Source organism: Nestor notabilis, unplaced genomic scaffold (assembly GCF_000696875.1).
Source record: "Nestor notabilis isolate BGI_N333 unplaced genomic scaffold, ASM69687v1 scaffold7720, whole genome shotgun sequence".
Lineage (NCBI taxonomy): Eukaryota > Metazoa > Chordata > Aves > Psittaciformes > Psittacidae > Nestor > Nestor notabilis.
Genome location: NW_009910582.1, coordinates 1 through 15,142, shown reverse-complemented (window position 1 = coordinate 15,142; position 15,142 = coordinate 1). Strand labels below are relative to the sequence as shown.

Below are 15,142 nucleotides of genomic sequence, written 5' to 3'. Positions count from 1 at the left end.
CAGGCCCGCCATCCGGTGGCTCCGCCCCAGCCCCTCGGAGCTCCCTGCCCTCTCTGGAGGGAGGGCAGAGGAGCTGTTCCTGTGTGCGGGACGTGGATGCGAGCGGGCAGGCCCTGGCGTTGTGAGGCAGCGTCGGTCAGCTTGGCTGTTTAAAGCACAAATGGTCAGGCAGCAAAGGCTCCCCTGGGCTTGGATATAACCTCTGGCTCTGCCAAGGCTTCTTCCCTTGCTTTGACACTCAGCAACCTTCCTGTGCTTCAGTGGCCAGGCTGCAAAACTGAGAAGAATGCTACATGTTTTGTGTGTCTGCCAGGCAGCAGCTCTGCAGGGAACTGTTCTGGATTGCATGTTGCACAGACAGCATAAAGAGCTGTTCTGCTGGCGAGAGCCTTTAGATGCTGCTGCAGCGCAATCATCCAAATACTAAACTGAGCAGGAAACGTGAACCTTGCCATAGTTCATCAAAACTGACGAGTGAAGGATTTAACGCATGTGTAAGAGCTCTGTTACCTGATTGAAACAGGAAAGTCTGTTTATGCTGCATGCAAAGTGGGTTTTTCACCTTATAGTGAGCTAGGCTGTGATAAATACACTGTGGTAGTGTGATGTCTAGACAGATGTGTTGCCTGACCTGTATTACAGTCGCACACATCCACACTGGATTAGGCAGCTCATTCCAAGGCACTGAGGTGGCTTTTTGCACCTTGATGAAATTACGTACATGTACCACTTCAGTGTGGGCCAAGTCTTTCACAGGAGGTCTTGTATAACCACCACCTAGATGTAACTTACTTATCAGCTATTCCATTCTTATTTTCTGCAGTAGCTGTGCATATCAGGACGTTCTGCCTCATTCGAATTTCATCTGGCTAAGAAACAAGAGGTTTACCAGTAACGTGTAATGGGCCCCCCCCGGACACAGTAGCTGGGGCAGATTTCTCCATGTTTGGTGTCCTTTAGCCAAAATATGCTTCTATTAACACTCATTAACAGTCCTGCATGCTTTGGAAGGGAGGGTTCAGCATCACTGTGCTCCTCTATCAAATGAGAAGACCTGAAGATGAAGTAGTTTATCTGACATCATCACCCCGCAGCCCTGCAGCAGTCGGAGCTGAGGCTCGTGTCCTGCTCTGGTGCTCTGTCTTACTGGCCGTGGTTTTTACTTGGTTCGGTAGCTTTGAATGATGAAGTTCAGAACTGACTGGATGGGTTCAGTGGGCAGCGTTGGGGGGCAGAGCAAGTGATTTGGACTGAAATCCACATAGCTAAATATTTGTGTATGGTAGCTGGGGAGCTGGAAATAGCAGCGTAGTGACCTGCACAAGAACGAGTGGTCTCACGTGCTCAGGTGTGAATGTGTTTGGAAGGAAACCTGGTTTGTGGCTAAGAAGAGGGAATCCTGTGTTTGGAGCCTGCAGGCTCCTCCTGGAGATCACTCTCTGAAAACACTGTCCCCCTCTCATAGCATGTATAGGTAATCTTTGTTTTCTTCCTCCTCGTAGGTCCGGAGCTGGAAGAGATTCCTGAGCCGCCCAAAAAGATGGCCCCCAGGTTCCGGGTGCGACCGCGTTTTGAACCCATACACTTTGTCACCAGTGCTGAGAGGGGTGACAGGAGGGAAGAGCCTCTGGATAACCAAATGCAGGAGGTGAACCAGGAGGCAAACACGAACAGCACAGCACAGCCAGCTGAAAACTGTACCAATTCTGTGGGTGCACGGGAGGCGGACCCGCAGCCCCCCAGCCCCGCTGGGCTTGGCTTTGCAGGCCCGGCAGTAGCAGCCAGGAAGGCTGTGAATAGCGTGGACTCTACCACAAACAGCACGTTGCAGGCTTCCGTTTCCCCTTCACCTGCCCAGTCTGCATCAGAGACTTTCCCTCCGTCAGCTATAATGCTGAAGCAGAGTTTTATCGAGAAACTGTCAGCAGCTGTCTGGAAAAACCTTGCTAACCCAGATGCAAACACTGGGACTGACAAAATTAACTTTACGTATCTTTTGACACGTTCAATTCAGGCGTGCAAGACAAATCCTGAGTATATTTATGTTCCTCTGAAAGAAATCGCCCCTTCTGACCTCCCCAAGAGCAAGAAGCTCCTAACGGATGGCTTTGCTTGTGAGGTGCGATGTCAGAATGTCTACCTGGCCACCGGTTACGCCGGCAGCAAAAACGGGTCCCGGGATCGAGCGGCGGAGCTGGCGGTCAGGCTGCTGAAGAAGTCCGTGGAAGTGCGAGTTGTGCAGCGGAAGTTCAAGCACACCTACCACGAAGACTTGGTGGTGTGCGAGGCAGGCGTGAGCCGCCCGGACTTCCCTCCTGCTCTCAAACCCCACGAGGAGTTTGTAGTTGCCAACAGGGACTGTGTCCCGATGCAGCCTGGTACCGAGTCCGTGAAAGGTTCCGCTAATACCAGCAAACACTGGACTAGTTTTGTCCTCACGGAGAACGCCAGCGACGCGATAGGAATCCTTAACAATTCTGCCTCATACAACAAAATGTCTGTTGAATATAAATATGAATTAATGCCCAACCGCTCGTGGCGCTGCCAGGTGTATCTGCAAGACCACTGCCTCGCCGAGGGGTTTGGCACTAAAAAGACCAGCAAGCACGCAGCCGCCGAGGAGGCACTGAAGATCCTGCAGAAGATGCAGTCAAACATAGCAGCCATCAAAGTGACCCAGGTTCAGAAGGTGGGCTGCTCATCACGGGGCTCCGGAAGGAAGAAGGACCTGAAAGACCTCGTGGTTTATGAGAACTCCAGTAATCCAGTGTGCACGCTGAACGACACTGCCCAGTTCAACAAGATGACGGTGGAGTACGTCTTTGAAAGGATGACTGGCATGCGATGGAAGTGCAAGGTGCTGCTTGAAGACGAATTCATCGCAGAAGCAGTTGGAGTGAAGAAATCTGTCAAGCATGAGGCAGCAGAGGAAGCTGTGAAAATCCTCAAAAAGACTCAGCCAACTGTTGTCAATAACCTGAAGAAAGGCACCGTCGAAGACGTCATCTCCCGAAACGAGATCCGGGGTCGGTCAGCAGAAGAGGCTTTCAAACAGAAGATCAAAGAAGACAACATTGGGAATCAAATATTAAGAAAGATGGGCTGGACAGGCGGTGGCCTGGGGAAAGCCGGGGAAGGAATTAGAGAGCCTATTTCGGTGAAGGAGCAGTTTAAAAGGGAAGGACTCGGGCTTGACGTGGAAAGGGTCAACAAAATCGCTAAAAGAGATATCGAAGAGATCATTCGGAACTATGCACGCTCGGAGAGCCACATTGACTTGACTTTCTCTAGAGAACTGACCATGGACGAGCGGAAGCAGATCCATCAGATCGCCCAAAAATATGGTCTTAAAAGTAAATCTCATGGGCAGGGGCACAACAGGTACTTGGTGGTGAGCAGGAAGCGGCGCAAGGAGGATCTGTTGGACCAGCTGAAGCAGGAGGGCCAGGTTGGGCACTACGAGCTTATTATGCCACAAGCAAACTGAGGAGACGTGTCCCTTTAACTAGAGACTGAGCTGCCCGGATACTCGGTGAGAGAAAGATGCTGCATTTTTCCTGTCATGGGCTATATCAACATTAAAAGTCCTTCACTTTGTTAATATCATTTCTAAAACATTGTTAGACGTTTAGAACTGACCGAGTTCTGTTCCAAGTAAATTAGCACAGCCCAAGAGCAGTAGTGCTGTCACTGTATGTGTCTTTGATATTACTTGTTCCTTCACATTTTAATAGTTTTGTAATAGCAAAACCACATGTCCAACGAGGAAGAATTTGACATCATTCAAAATTATAGTTCCCTTATTCTTCTTGAACAAGGAAGTAAAAAAAAGCCCTTTTTTAAAAAAAAATAAAAATAAAAAAAGAAATCATAAAAAGCAAAGGAAATGCAGTTTTGGGGGAATAAACCTGTATGTAAAGTTGGTATTAATGACAATGAAAATAAAAGTTTTATTTCTGGAAAAAAAAAACCAGGATTTGTCACACTTTGTAAAGAAAAAAATTAGTAATGTGTGAAATCTGTGTTTATTCTTGAGAAATATATACATATATATATAGATATATCTCAAGGTCTTGTCTCTGCTGTGTTTGTAGGTAGAGAGATGTCCTGAGCCAGTTTAACCACAGTTTTAATTCATAGCTTTCTACCTTGAGTCTTCCATCCTGTGAATTCCTGAATGCACCTTCAGCAGCAGCATGTCTGACTGAGATAATCCCAGGGCGTTTTTACCTTGGAGTTCTGTTTGACGTGAGCAGATGAGATACCATGTGAAGTGTGAAGCACAAGTGGAGGTAACTGCAGAGCCCACGCGCCGGGCGGCTCGTGGGCACCGTTATGCAACTGAGTTTTTTACTTTGAATATGAGCTCTTTGATCCTGAGCGAAACCCAAGCTGTGTCTGAGGAGTCCTCTGCTCCGTTACTGTACCTGTGCCTCTGTGTGTCAGGGCCAAATCACAGCTGAACTCCTGGTGTCGCTCTGCTGTGTGGGGCGAGCGTGGTGTCTCTCCAGGGTGCGGGGGGCTGGAAACAGGCTGACCTCTGCCTCCACCACAGGACAGGGCACTTTGTGAGCCATGGAGGAATGCTCACTCCATGTTGCAAACAAAGGTTAGGCACTGACCTTGGAAGAGCCAAGAGTGAGATGCTGTTTCTTCTGTCACCAGTAGCACAAACCCAGTCCTAATGAAATACTTTTTGTCTGTTGCCTTGTGTCTCAGCTCTCCCTTTTGTTTTTCTGCCTCTCCATCTTTTTTACATCCTCCTCTAGCTTTTTTCCCATCTCCTGTTTCCTCTTTGGATCCTCGCAGCACAGAGAAGAGGGTGACTGACCTCCGCTGATGCAGCAGAATATCCTGGTGATGTGCAGTCAGAAGCACTTTTGGCCGCGCCGTGCGAGCAGGAAGCGCCTGCCCTGGCAGGTAAGCCTGTTGGGAAGGACACGAGCATTCCCTGCTCTCTGCCTGGATGGCTGCAGCAGTGTCCACTGGCTTGGACGGATGAAACAGGAACGTGCCGCTGCCGCTGCCTGTGCTGAAAAACAATCTGGCAGTTCATTCTGAAAGTATGTTGGGTTCTGGTGTTTGGGGTTTGTGTGTGTTATTCCCTCTCTACTGCTGAATTCCGCTCCCCGAACGCTGGGTTGCAGCAGATGGTGATGTAGGAGTGGTACTTTCTACGCAGATATTCCTGCAGCAGGCAGGCGTGCTGCTCCCCCTCCCTTGCTTGGATATGCTGCAGGTCTTGTAGGCTTGGTGATACTGAGGCAGGCAGCAAGAGCCCTGCTGCGGGATTCGGGATGAGAAATGACTTTCTGGGGGGAGCAGGAGCTGGCTAAATGTAACAGCCCCTCAGCAGGGGCAGCCACCCAGGGCCTTGCTCTACCTCTTGCTGTGACTTGTCTACCCATCTTAGCACAGTTACAGAATGGTTTGGACTGGATGGGACCTTAAAGATCATCCGGTTCCAAGCCCTGTTCACCATGTTTGCTGAGTGTGGTACCGCTGGCAGCATGGGCCTGTTGCCATCCTGTCTCTGTAGTGGCTGTAGCTTTGTCTGACTGTTACTGCTGGAGCTGAAGGGTTGCCAGAACCTCTGTCCCTGGTGTGTCTGTAGAGCTGTAAGCTTGGCTGGAGAGCCAGGGCCTGCTTGGGAATTCAATTAGTGGATGAATGCCATGCTAAAAAGGGGTACAAAGGTCAGGGTTTGTTTTTTCTTGCAGCCGTGTGCTGCTCGTTTCCTTGCTCTCTTAAGAGTCCACACCATCCTGTTGTGTGTGGTGGCTGGGTTTTGTTTGGTTTGTTTTTAGTGGCTATCAAGACAAATACAAACTGGAGGTGCTGATACGGGGGCTTCTGCACCATTAGGACTTGGGCCGTTCAGAAAGGTTCTGCTGCCAATCGCGTGCAGGAATCCTTGCGGCGGGATCAGGGGCCATGGTTAAGGGACTCCTGGTTGGCTTCAGTCCCCTCTATCGCTGCAGGTGGGGGTGGGTCGGTGTTTTGGGGTGTTTTTTGCACTGGTCTATAACTTAGTGGGTGTAACTAAGGGGTTTGCTGCTCAGCTGGCTCTGCCTTGGGGAAGTCTTGCACAGGGACTGCTTAAAAAACACTATTACAGAGCAGACTCACTCCATGCACACCTGAGATGCCAGATGCAGCTATAATGACAGTTAAGACACTGTCCGTTAGGAGGAGCGTGTGTACCTCAGGTACTTCAATGGCAAAAGGCTGTTCAGTGGTATGAGCTGTGTCACAGCACGTACAAATAACCCTTTTTTGGATTCCCTTTTTGAAAGAGCCTGGCAGCTTCTATCTTAATTGTAGAGCAAAGCAGCAGTACCAGCTTTTGGTATGTGTCAGTCAATTTAAATCCTGTTCTCCCCCTCATAAGATGGGAGGAAAATAAATACGATTCCTGTATCAATTCATTACTGAGCCTGTTGAGTTACTGAAACAAACTCATAATCATCTTTGTCAATGGCTCATTCACAGACACAACGTGGTGCTGAGCTTTCTGCAAGTGCTTTTTATGCTATGACTGGTGTCTTTTTGCCCGTATCTGTGCTGGAGGGGCAAGTCCCAATCCCTGCATCCACCCCACTGCTGCTCCTCAGTCCTGCCCTAAGAGCCTACCTGGAGCTCAGTCCCACAGCAGCCTCCTACAGCCCCATTAAAATAACCACAGCTATACACCTCTTGCCTATTTATACAATAAGCACTAAGGTTACACTTTATTTACAACTTTTGAAAAATGTACAGTTTCTTACATGGGTTACTTGTGCAAAGTTGTACTTCTCAACTAACAGACCAATGTGCACACAAAGGACACGGGAACAGTGGACAACACAATCGTAGGCTTCGTCCCACCCTGCTGCTTAAGGTACTGTATCCAAAGGTACAAACTCAGCCCTACCAAAAAAGCGAGTCTGGACTTACAAATGTTGGTTTGTTTGTTTTTTTTTTTCCAGAGTTGAAAAAATACTTTCATAAAACTGAAGGGAAACTAACTCAAGCATGCAGCAGTAGCTCACACAAACCACACAGTCACCTATGGAGAGCAGAAACTGCAGAAACTCAAGTGCCCACCTGTACTTTATTCAAACTTTCCACAAGGCAAAGTTCGATCCCCAAGGACTTGTCTTTCTCAGCTAAAGGTAAGGGGCAGGTGAAAGACACTGAAGGAATAATTCCACTGCTGAAACACTTCAGCTTTTCTCTCTTCCTTAATGCGGAAGGTCTTTCGCTCAGAGTACCACAGCTCTACCTGGGTTTGTCCAGTAATGCCTCAGTGACAGGACTACAGAAATTAGTGAAGCAGTCTCTGTAGGCATGCCCTTTAAAACAAAATAAAAATGGGGGGTGTTTCTCACCCTAAGCAAAGATCAGAGTACCACAGCTGGAGTGGTTTACGTATATCTGTACATAAATCTTGCATGTGAAGTGCAGAAGTAACTAGCATTCCACAGTCTTACTAAGTATTTGAATTGGAATCAATTTAAGAGTTGTTTGGTTTTGGTTTTTACCATGACTAAGGAGTTGATAAACCAATACAGAAGGGAAACAAGAGGTTATTTCTTCACTCCGTACGTACAAATGCAGTGGGGTCTAAACCAATAGTAGAGGTAAATGACCAGCCTGGACACATCAGCACTTTAGTTAATATCAGTTAAAAAATGTGTATGTATATAAACATCCCTTTATCAAGCTACACATAAGCATCACTGTGTATAACACAATTACAATTAAAAGCTTAGTGTACACTACAGAAATGCACAATACTGCCCTAAGACTGGAGAGGGGGCACAGGAAATGGATTCAGCATCAGTAACTCTTTTGCAAGTAACCCAAGTACAGAACACTTGACTTCAAAGTGGGTGCTTTCTGATGTCCAAGGAGAAGAAGCTTCAGCAAGGGAGGGTGGCAACAGCACAACAGCTATTCTGCTTTCAAAGTAAATGCTAGGAGGAAAAAGATGACTCAGACACTTTGTTTATTTTCCTCATCAACAGAGTGTTCATTTGCATCATCCTGGGTCAACAGTCACGCCAGCTCTGTTCTACTATTGCAGAAACCCGTTTTTCATATTCCCGCTTATTCTCTTGGTATAGCTGAGCTGCCTGGCTGTTTGCTGGGCTGTTGGGGTTTGGCTCATCCAATAGAGACTGTGCAAAGAGAAAGAGATTCTTAGGCACTGGAGAGTATGCACAGTTTTCCAACACATTCCATAAAACTATCCATACTGATAAGAGTGCAGAGGTTAATTACATACAGGCAGGTACATGGCGTTATTCCAGCTCTAAGTTACTGGACGCGTTTGCTGTCGCTCTTACTCTCAGCAGTGCAGGTGACACTGCAACTGACTCTGCAGCTGACAATGCAACTGACAGCCACGCAGCAATACCCAAGCAGTGTGATCACTAGACAGGCCCCTTCAGTGACCACCTACTGTCACTGTTAGTTTGTACCTGGGAAGTAGTCATACCTTAGCACATATCAAGGTATAGATGCTATACTGGCTAGCAGGAGGCAAAATAAAGTGTTTCCTGAGCTGTTTTTGTCAAAGCATCCTAGTTTCATTCTGCCTTTTCATGCAGGGTTCATTTTACCTGTATGGATGTTAAGATGGAGGAGACATCGTAAGTAGGACTCCAACGATTCTGAAGAATATCCAGACATATACTACCGTCTGCATAGACTAGAAAAGGTTCAAGAAGAATGGCTTAACACAGAAGTTGTATAGCTCTCAGTTTGTCCTAGTACTGCCTGCTCCTGAAAAACCTGTGTACTGACAAACGCTACAATAGCATCTGACAGCAAACAAGCCTGGAGGAAGGAATAGGTGAAGGTTGTCACCAACAGCTGCCTGTGGTATTTAAACTCAATCCCTGCTTATTCTTTAACATCAAGCTTTTATGTGACATTGCAACTACCATTAATACATTTTAAGGCAAAAAAAATTAAGCTACCCACAAGAGAACCAAATAAACACAAGCTGTTTACAGGTAAGGCTTCCTCAAAGTACCTACAACAGTCAGTGTCTAGTGTTCTAAAGCTCATGGCAGCTTTAGAAGAACTTTCCCTCAGGGCACTTCACTTACCTGCAACATTTGAAAGTTTCTAGTATTCCTTCACAAAGCTAGTATTTGTTGGAGACAAGGAATACCGCTCCAACCTTTAATTACCACAGAAAGGGGTTAATTAAATGATCTGTCACTCTCTATAGCTGGAAACTAGCACTACATTTTGAGGTATGTCATTCTTTGGGTATGACATTTCGAGGTATGTCATTTTGGGGAAGTGATAAAAGACAACTGCATTCAGCAGCATCACACATCCAGTGTCCATACATACTGCTGTCTGTATGTGCAGTACATATGGATAGAAGTCCAAGGCACTGCTCTTTAAGTACAAAATATTCTTCTGTAAGGTTTAACAACAGGCAGTTGAGAGAGAAGTGTCTCAATACTGTGCTGTAATACCTGCAAGATAAGAGGCTCCTTTTATTGCCCCTGAGCACTGCTCACATATTCATCCTTACCAAACCTACATAGAACCACACTGGAATTTTGCTTGCTTATTAAATAGTGGAAACTTTGATAATAAATGGACTTTTTTTCTACCACACTATAAAAAGCTAGAACTTAAAAAGCAGCAGCATTGTGTAAGTACTTACCATTTGGATGAAACATTTTAGAGACAAATCTAACAGTGGGTGGCTTATTCGGATATTCTTCTGTGAATTCTATTGTAAGTTTGAAAGTTCCTGGAGTTGAAAGAGAGATAAGTAACCTTTACTCAGAATGAATTTACACAAGGGATGAATAAGTAGCATCCCTCCACAAGCACAAACTGTACTATTGTGCTGATATGCACATGCTGGATAGGGAATAGAGATTGCTCAGTCCTACAACAATTCTCCTACTCTCTTTGGAGTTAATCATTGACTCCAGCCAACGCTGGTACAAGAGTATCTCCTGTGAATTACTTTTATTGCCAAACTCACTACCCCAGTCAAAAGGTTTGTGTTAGGAAGTAAATCTTCCCTTGAGTTCTTCTTCCACAAAGCCTAATCTCAGCGCACTGTAAAAACAGCACAAGTGGGTGTATAACCATCTGTGCAACAGGCCATGATTTAGTAAGTCCTAGAGGCGGGAATATGCATCATGACAAGGACCTTCTTAGTTACTTCCTGTTTCAGTTTCAAGAAAATACATTTTTATCAACTGTAAGGTAATCACATCCTATTGCAGAAAAGTAGTATTGAAAGCAGCATCCAAATCAGACACTTTAAAACCCTGATCAGTTACTTCAGACTAACTAGTCTTCATCTGAGAAAGACTGACTAAACAGAAACAGAAAGCTCTGCAGTTAACCCAATCGCTTTACCAGCCTGCACCAACAGAAGTGATTTTAGCCCTTCTCAGGCTATGACAATCTGAGAATAAGAAGTCTGTCAACTAAATATGCATAAATATGGTTCCGAGGGATTAAGCGCTGCTAGTGAGTCAGAGCAGTAGCTAAGGACCTCCAGATACTCCAAGCTGCTCTTGCCATGCTATCACCTCAGCAACCCATCTGGGAGGCAGTTTATGAAGTTCCTGGGTACGCTCAGAGAGATCCATCTGAAGCACCTTCACATCAAAATACAGTTTTCCTGTAAGAAGAACGTGCCCTACAGTAACAACTGTAACAACCTGCCAGGGCAGGCGCATTACCAGGGCATCCTCATGTATCTGTGACAGGTCCATCGCCCCCAACACTCAGTGCCCAAACTAAAACTCAGGGGCTCAGATGTAAAGCTCAACCTTGCTTCCTACTGTGAGGAAGCTTTCCACACTAATATCATTAATGTATTCCTTCACTTGGCTGACAAGCATGTGCCAACAAGTAGTAGCCATAGAGCAGAATTTTCAGTCCCTTTTTCCAGATCAGCCAGGACCTGCAGGATTTCCCAGGGACTCCTTCCTTTATAAGGAGATAAACTATAACACTGAGTTGCAAGAAATGAAGGTCATTGCTTTGACGTTCCAGTTTAGCATGAAGATGTACACAGTACAGATGCTTCAGAGCTATCTGTACAGCAGGGGGAAGTCTCAACATCCTAAAAATAAGGTCTTGCATGTTTGGTTTTTATTAGCAGCCTAACAACCTAAGGGCAGAAAGCCAGCAGTGTGCTATCTCACTGCAAAACAACAGGAGCAGGATCCTTCAAATCAGCAGAAGTATGTAGTGGGAACTTCCAAACTTCACTCCAGCTAATTCAGAAGCACAGAGACAGATCTGAGATCAGCTTGAAAGCCAGCAGTGGAAAGTTAGTATCAACTTCTACCAGCTGTGAACATCAGCTCAGGACCTTTTTCCTTCCCTACATGGTGACAATCCCAAGCAGTATCGGCCCTTTGGAATCAAATACTTAGGGATTTTATTCTAAATTTTAGAACTTCCCAGGTCTCCCTGCCCCAGTTCTGGTTCTCAGTAGCCTCCTTACAAAGCAGGAAAGCAGGGACTTTCTTCTGTGGAAGAGTGACTAAGCAAGCAGTAGGCTGTAAACTGAGCACAAACCATCAAACAGTAGATTTCAACAAGCATACTTGAGAAAATGAATGCTATTCTAGAACACTGACTGAAGTGGGAGCAGAGGGAACAGATAAAATGGCTGAAAATCAGTAACGGGGGCAGTTTGGTCTTAGAATCCATTTAAAGCTCCTGAGAGCAATGGAAGCAATTTGTCCCACCAGAGACAGGTCAGCATCACTTTGAAAACAAACCTGAGCAAGTGGTTAGACAGTATCCAGCTGCAGCATCTACCTACTCAAACCTCCAAGTCAAGACCCAGGGTAGCAATGGCTCTTTGGAGGAGCTCTGCAGTACACACCACCTCATTGCTGAGCTTTGATAAAGGACAAGTCCAGAGAGTCCATGAACCAATGTCCAAGGGTCACTCACAACTGAAAGCGCGCGTAAGTCAAACAGGTATCGTGACACACTGCTGTGGACAAGGCCCTCAGTGTCAGTCTCTTCTACCATTAATGTTAAAGCTTTCAACTGATATTCTTTGCAACTTACCCTAGACAGATGGTTTTAAAACATAAAATATCATATTCGTTGTCATTATTATGACATATTAGGATCATCACTGATCTTAGGAGAACATTCTCTTTTCTCTCTTGTACCTCTCTTTACCTTGTTGATCTGTCTCTCCTACCTCAGGATGTGAGACTCCACCATAGCTAACAGGGAGGTTTCTCCATGCCTGTACACTGCCCCAATTAACCCCTGCCAGAGGAGCACCCATGTTCCTGCCAGGCCCTTCTTGCTACAGGAAGCAAGAGCAGCCCCCTCCATTCCAGTGACCATAAAGCAGGGACAATTTCCTCCCCTCCCACATAAGGATACAGAATCCATATCCCATGAACAAGGAACAAACCACACAAAAGGCAAACACCTTACTGCCTTGCTTTCTCTGATGGCAGCAAGGCAAGATACTATAACAGCTGTGCTACTTAACTCTCTCCTAGCCAGGAATTCTGCACTAACCACAAAATCATCATCCAGTTTCAGAGAAACAGGTCTGAAGGACTGGGAGAGCTGGGTTTCCATCACTGGGGCAGCACTACCACTTGAGATGCCACACACACAGAGATTCTTAGAAATGTGGTGAAAGGCAGGATAAATATCCCCCCGGGGTCCTACTGCAGACACCTGCAATCAAATCCTCTTCAACCAGAAGAGGGAAGTTATGCTGCTGTTCTAAATTAGTAGTTGCTCCTAGGGCAAGCCAGCCTGCACACTGAGCTGTGAAAACACCCTCTGAAGTCTGGGGGTGGAGGGGCAGGAGGGTTTCAGCTGCATTATGCTGCACAGCAAGTAAACAAACACGTTTGAACTTCAGGTTTTCAGTTCAGACAAAGCTAAGAAACCTTGGAAGCCAAGACTGGAGAAGAGCCGCACCAGAACAAGGATAAAGAACAGTAATTCTCACAATGTTTAAGTGATTACAACTCTGGTTCAACAAATAAATAAATGAAATTCATGGGCTACTTCCACAATAACTAAGGTATCTGAAGTCCTACAGTATCACCAGGAAGTTGTAGAGCCCAAGAACAAAAATACAAATGACTTCTGAGGAACACTGACCTGCAAAGGCTTCGTGAGAAGGATTACAGAGCTCCACTGTACCTCTGAGTCGCAAGGGCCTGCACAGTTACAAAACAAGCCCAAACTAACAACTCAATGCTGTTCAATAAAGAATTCCCTTAATTTTACCTACATTAAGCTAAAGTGCATCTGAACTATGCTACCCTACTCAATGAAAAAGCTCAGCTGAGCCACCAATATACCCCTATCTGTAGGCACTGCTTAGTATTTTGTTATCTAGCACAATGTAAGATATGTCTCAGAGCAAAGGAGATAGATAAGCAGATCCTGGAACACAAGACATAGGTGTTCTCCTGAGTGCACACTGTGAAAGCACACACACTTTGCTATGGAAAGAGCAATCCATCACACCCCAAGATCATATTATTAGATCAGCCACAGCAGCAGGACAGCAGCAGCAGACTCAAGCATGTCTGAACATCAAACTGCTGCGAGCACAACATATCCCAAGTACCCTAGATAAAGACACAATGCTGCCACAGTGGAAAGCAGGGAGGAAATCAATATGTCAAAGCTCTCAAAAGCAGACTCCAACCTCCGTCAACTAAATGGAAATGTATGGAAAAAAGCCCTTATAGCATCTGTTAACCCCACACTGAGCTGGAACAGCCTGAACGTGGAAACAACCTACATTTTAGCACACTGGAAGGAGGTGGCTTTCTGCTCCACCAGTGAATCACTATTAGTGGCAATGCACCAAGAGTCTAAGCAGCTCTAGCAGCCCTCACAGAACTTTAAGGGAGCCCTTCTTTTAGGTTTACAAGATGACATAACAGAATACATTTAGTCAATCTGTTCTATTATGCAATGATACAGAATACTCAAGTTCTAAACATCAGAATCCTGAAGCAGGTACCATAGCAAGTTTTATCTTAAGAGATCAAATACATTAAAAGAATTTTGGAGTCTCTGGAGTTTTCTTAGAACTGAAACATTTAAAATCTTCAAAATCTTCACAGGAGGAAAAAAAAAATAATAAAAATAACCTGCACTTTAGAGGCATGCCCACAGGTGCTACCTCTGAGGATAAACAGAGACAAAGAAGTGAGCCAAGAACAACACAAGAGTGAAGGAATTTTTCCTATGCTTTTGCCATGAGTCATGCAGATCTAGGATTAATTATAGCCTGCACTGAAAGTATCTTAAATAACAATAAAAAACTGCATCACTGATTTCAGTTAAACAGTATTTCATGTCTAACAAGTTTTCACAGAGATGCTGAAGTATTCATACAGCACCAGCAAAGGCAGAAGACAATGAGACTATGTGGAAACCACCAGGACACAGGTATGTTACAAGGACCTATTTAGTCACCTTTTAAAGTTTAAAAGTCCTTTTAATCTTTAACCCTGAATGATACCGACTGTAGCAGAGTGAAGCAGATGTCAAGACAAAAACCCAACAAAGTATCTGTTCTGAGCTTCCTCAAACAAATCGGCCCATCTCCTACTACAGCTGACTCACACTGGAACTTACTCGCAAAACACTTCCAGCATCAGAAAAAACAGCTCAAAACAAATGGCAACATTTCTGTACCAGGTTTTTGATGGTTCTCCAAATATGAGTGTCCCTAAAAACACGACCCAGGATTCGACAGAAAAGCTTGGAGATCCTTAAAATGGTACAGCAAATCAGGCTTAGCATAGTCAGATTTAGTGATTACAAGCAAGCACCTACAAGCTACTTCGTATGTTTCTGTAAATCAACACAGCAATCTAGATCAACACCACTTTCTTGGAACGGGGGGAAAGCAATACAGTGCTTACACAAGGCCAGCACACGAGTGTGTGCACCCACGTCCTTCTCATCCCCAGGCCCCCACCTGTTGCCCAGTCAGGACAGCGCACACCGGGGCCGTGTCAGACTGCAGCGAACCCCGAGAAAGCCAAACCCCAGGCCCGCACGCCTCACTTACCGTCCTCGAAAGGGGTCCCCTCAGGCCTAGAAGAGGGGAAAAAGCAGAGCACAGCGTTACCCGTGGGCT

The 15,142-nt window shown here is 45.7% G+C and overlaps 2 protein-coding genes across 2 annotated transcripts in view; one reads left to right on the top strand and one right to left on the bottom strand.

Annotated features, from left to right (window-relative positions):
* Positions 1–3,692, top strand: part of NKRF (NFKB repressing factor) — a 4,465-nt gene extending 773 nt beyond the window's left edge. Inside the window, exon 2 of the mRNA XM_010010724.1 lies at positions 1,503–3,692. Coding sequence (XP_010009026.1) covers positions 1,503–3,487 — 1,985 coding nt within the window. The 3' untranslated portion in view covers positions 3,488–3,692. The remainder of the gene's footprint in view (positions 1–1,502) is intronic.
* A 3,683-nt stretch (positions 3,693–7,375) lies between these two features.
* On the bottom strand, positions 7,376–15,101 carry UBE2A (ubiquitin-conjugating enzyme E2A; the record flags this gene model as incomplete). Its single annotated transcript, XM_010010735.1, has 4 exons — positions 7,376–8,162; positions 8,607–8,695; positions 9,674–9,763; positions 15,074–15,101. Coding segments are annotated over 4 exons (336 nt in total), but the record flags the coding sequence as incomplete, so codon positions are not given.
* Positions 15,102–15,142: the final 41 nt, after the last annotated feature.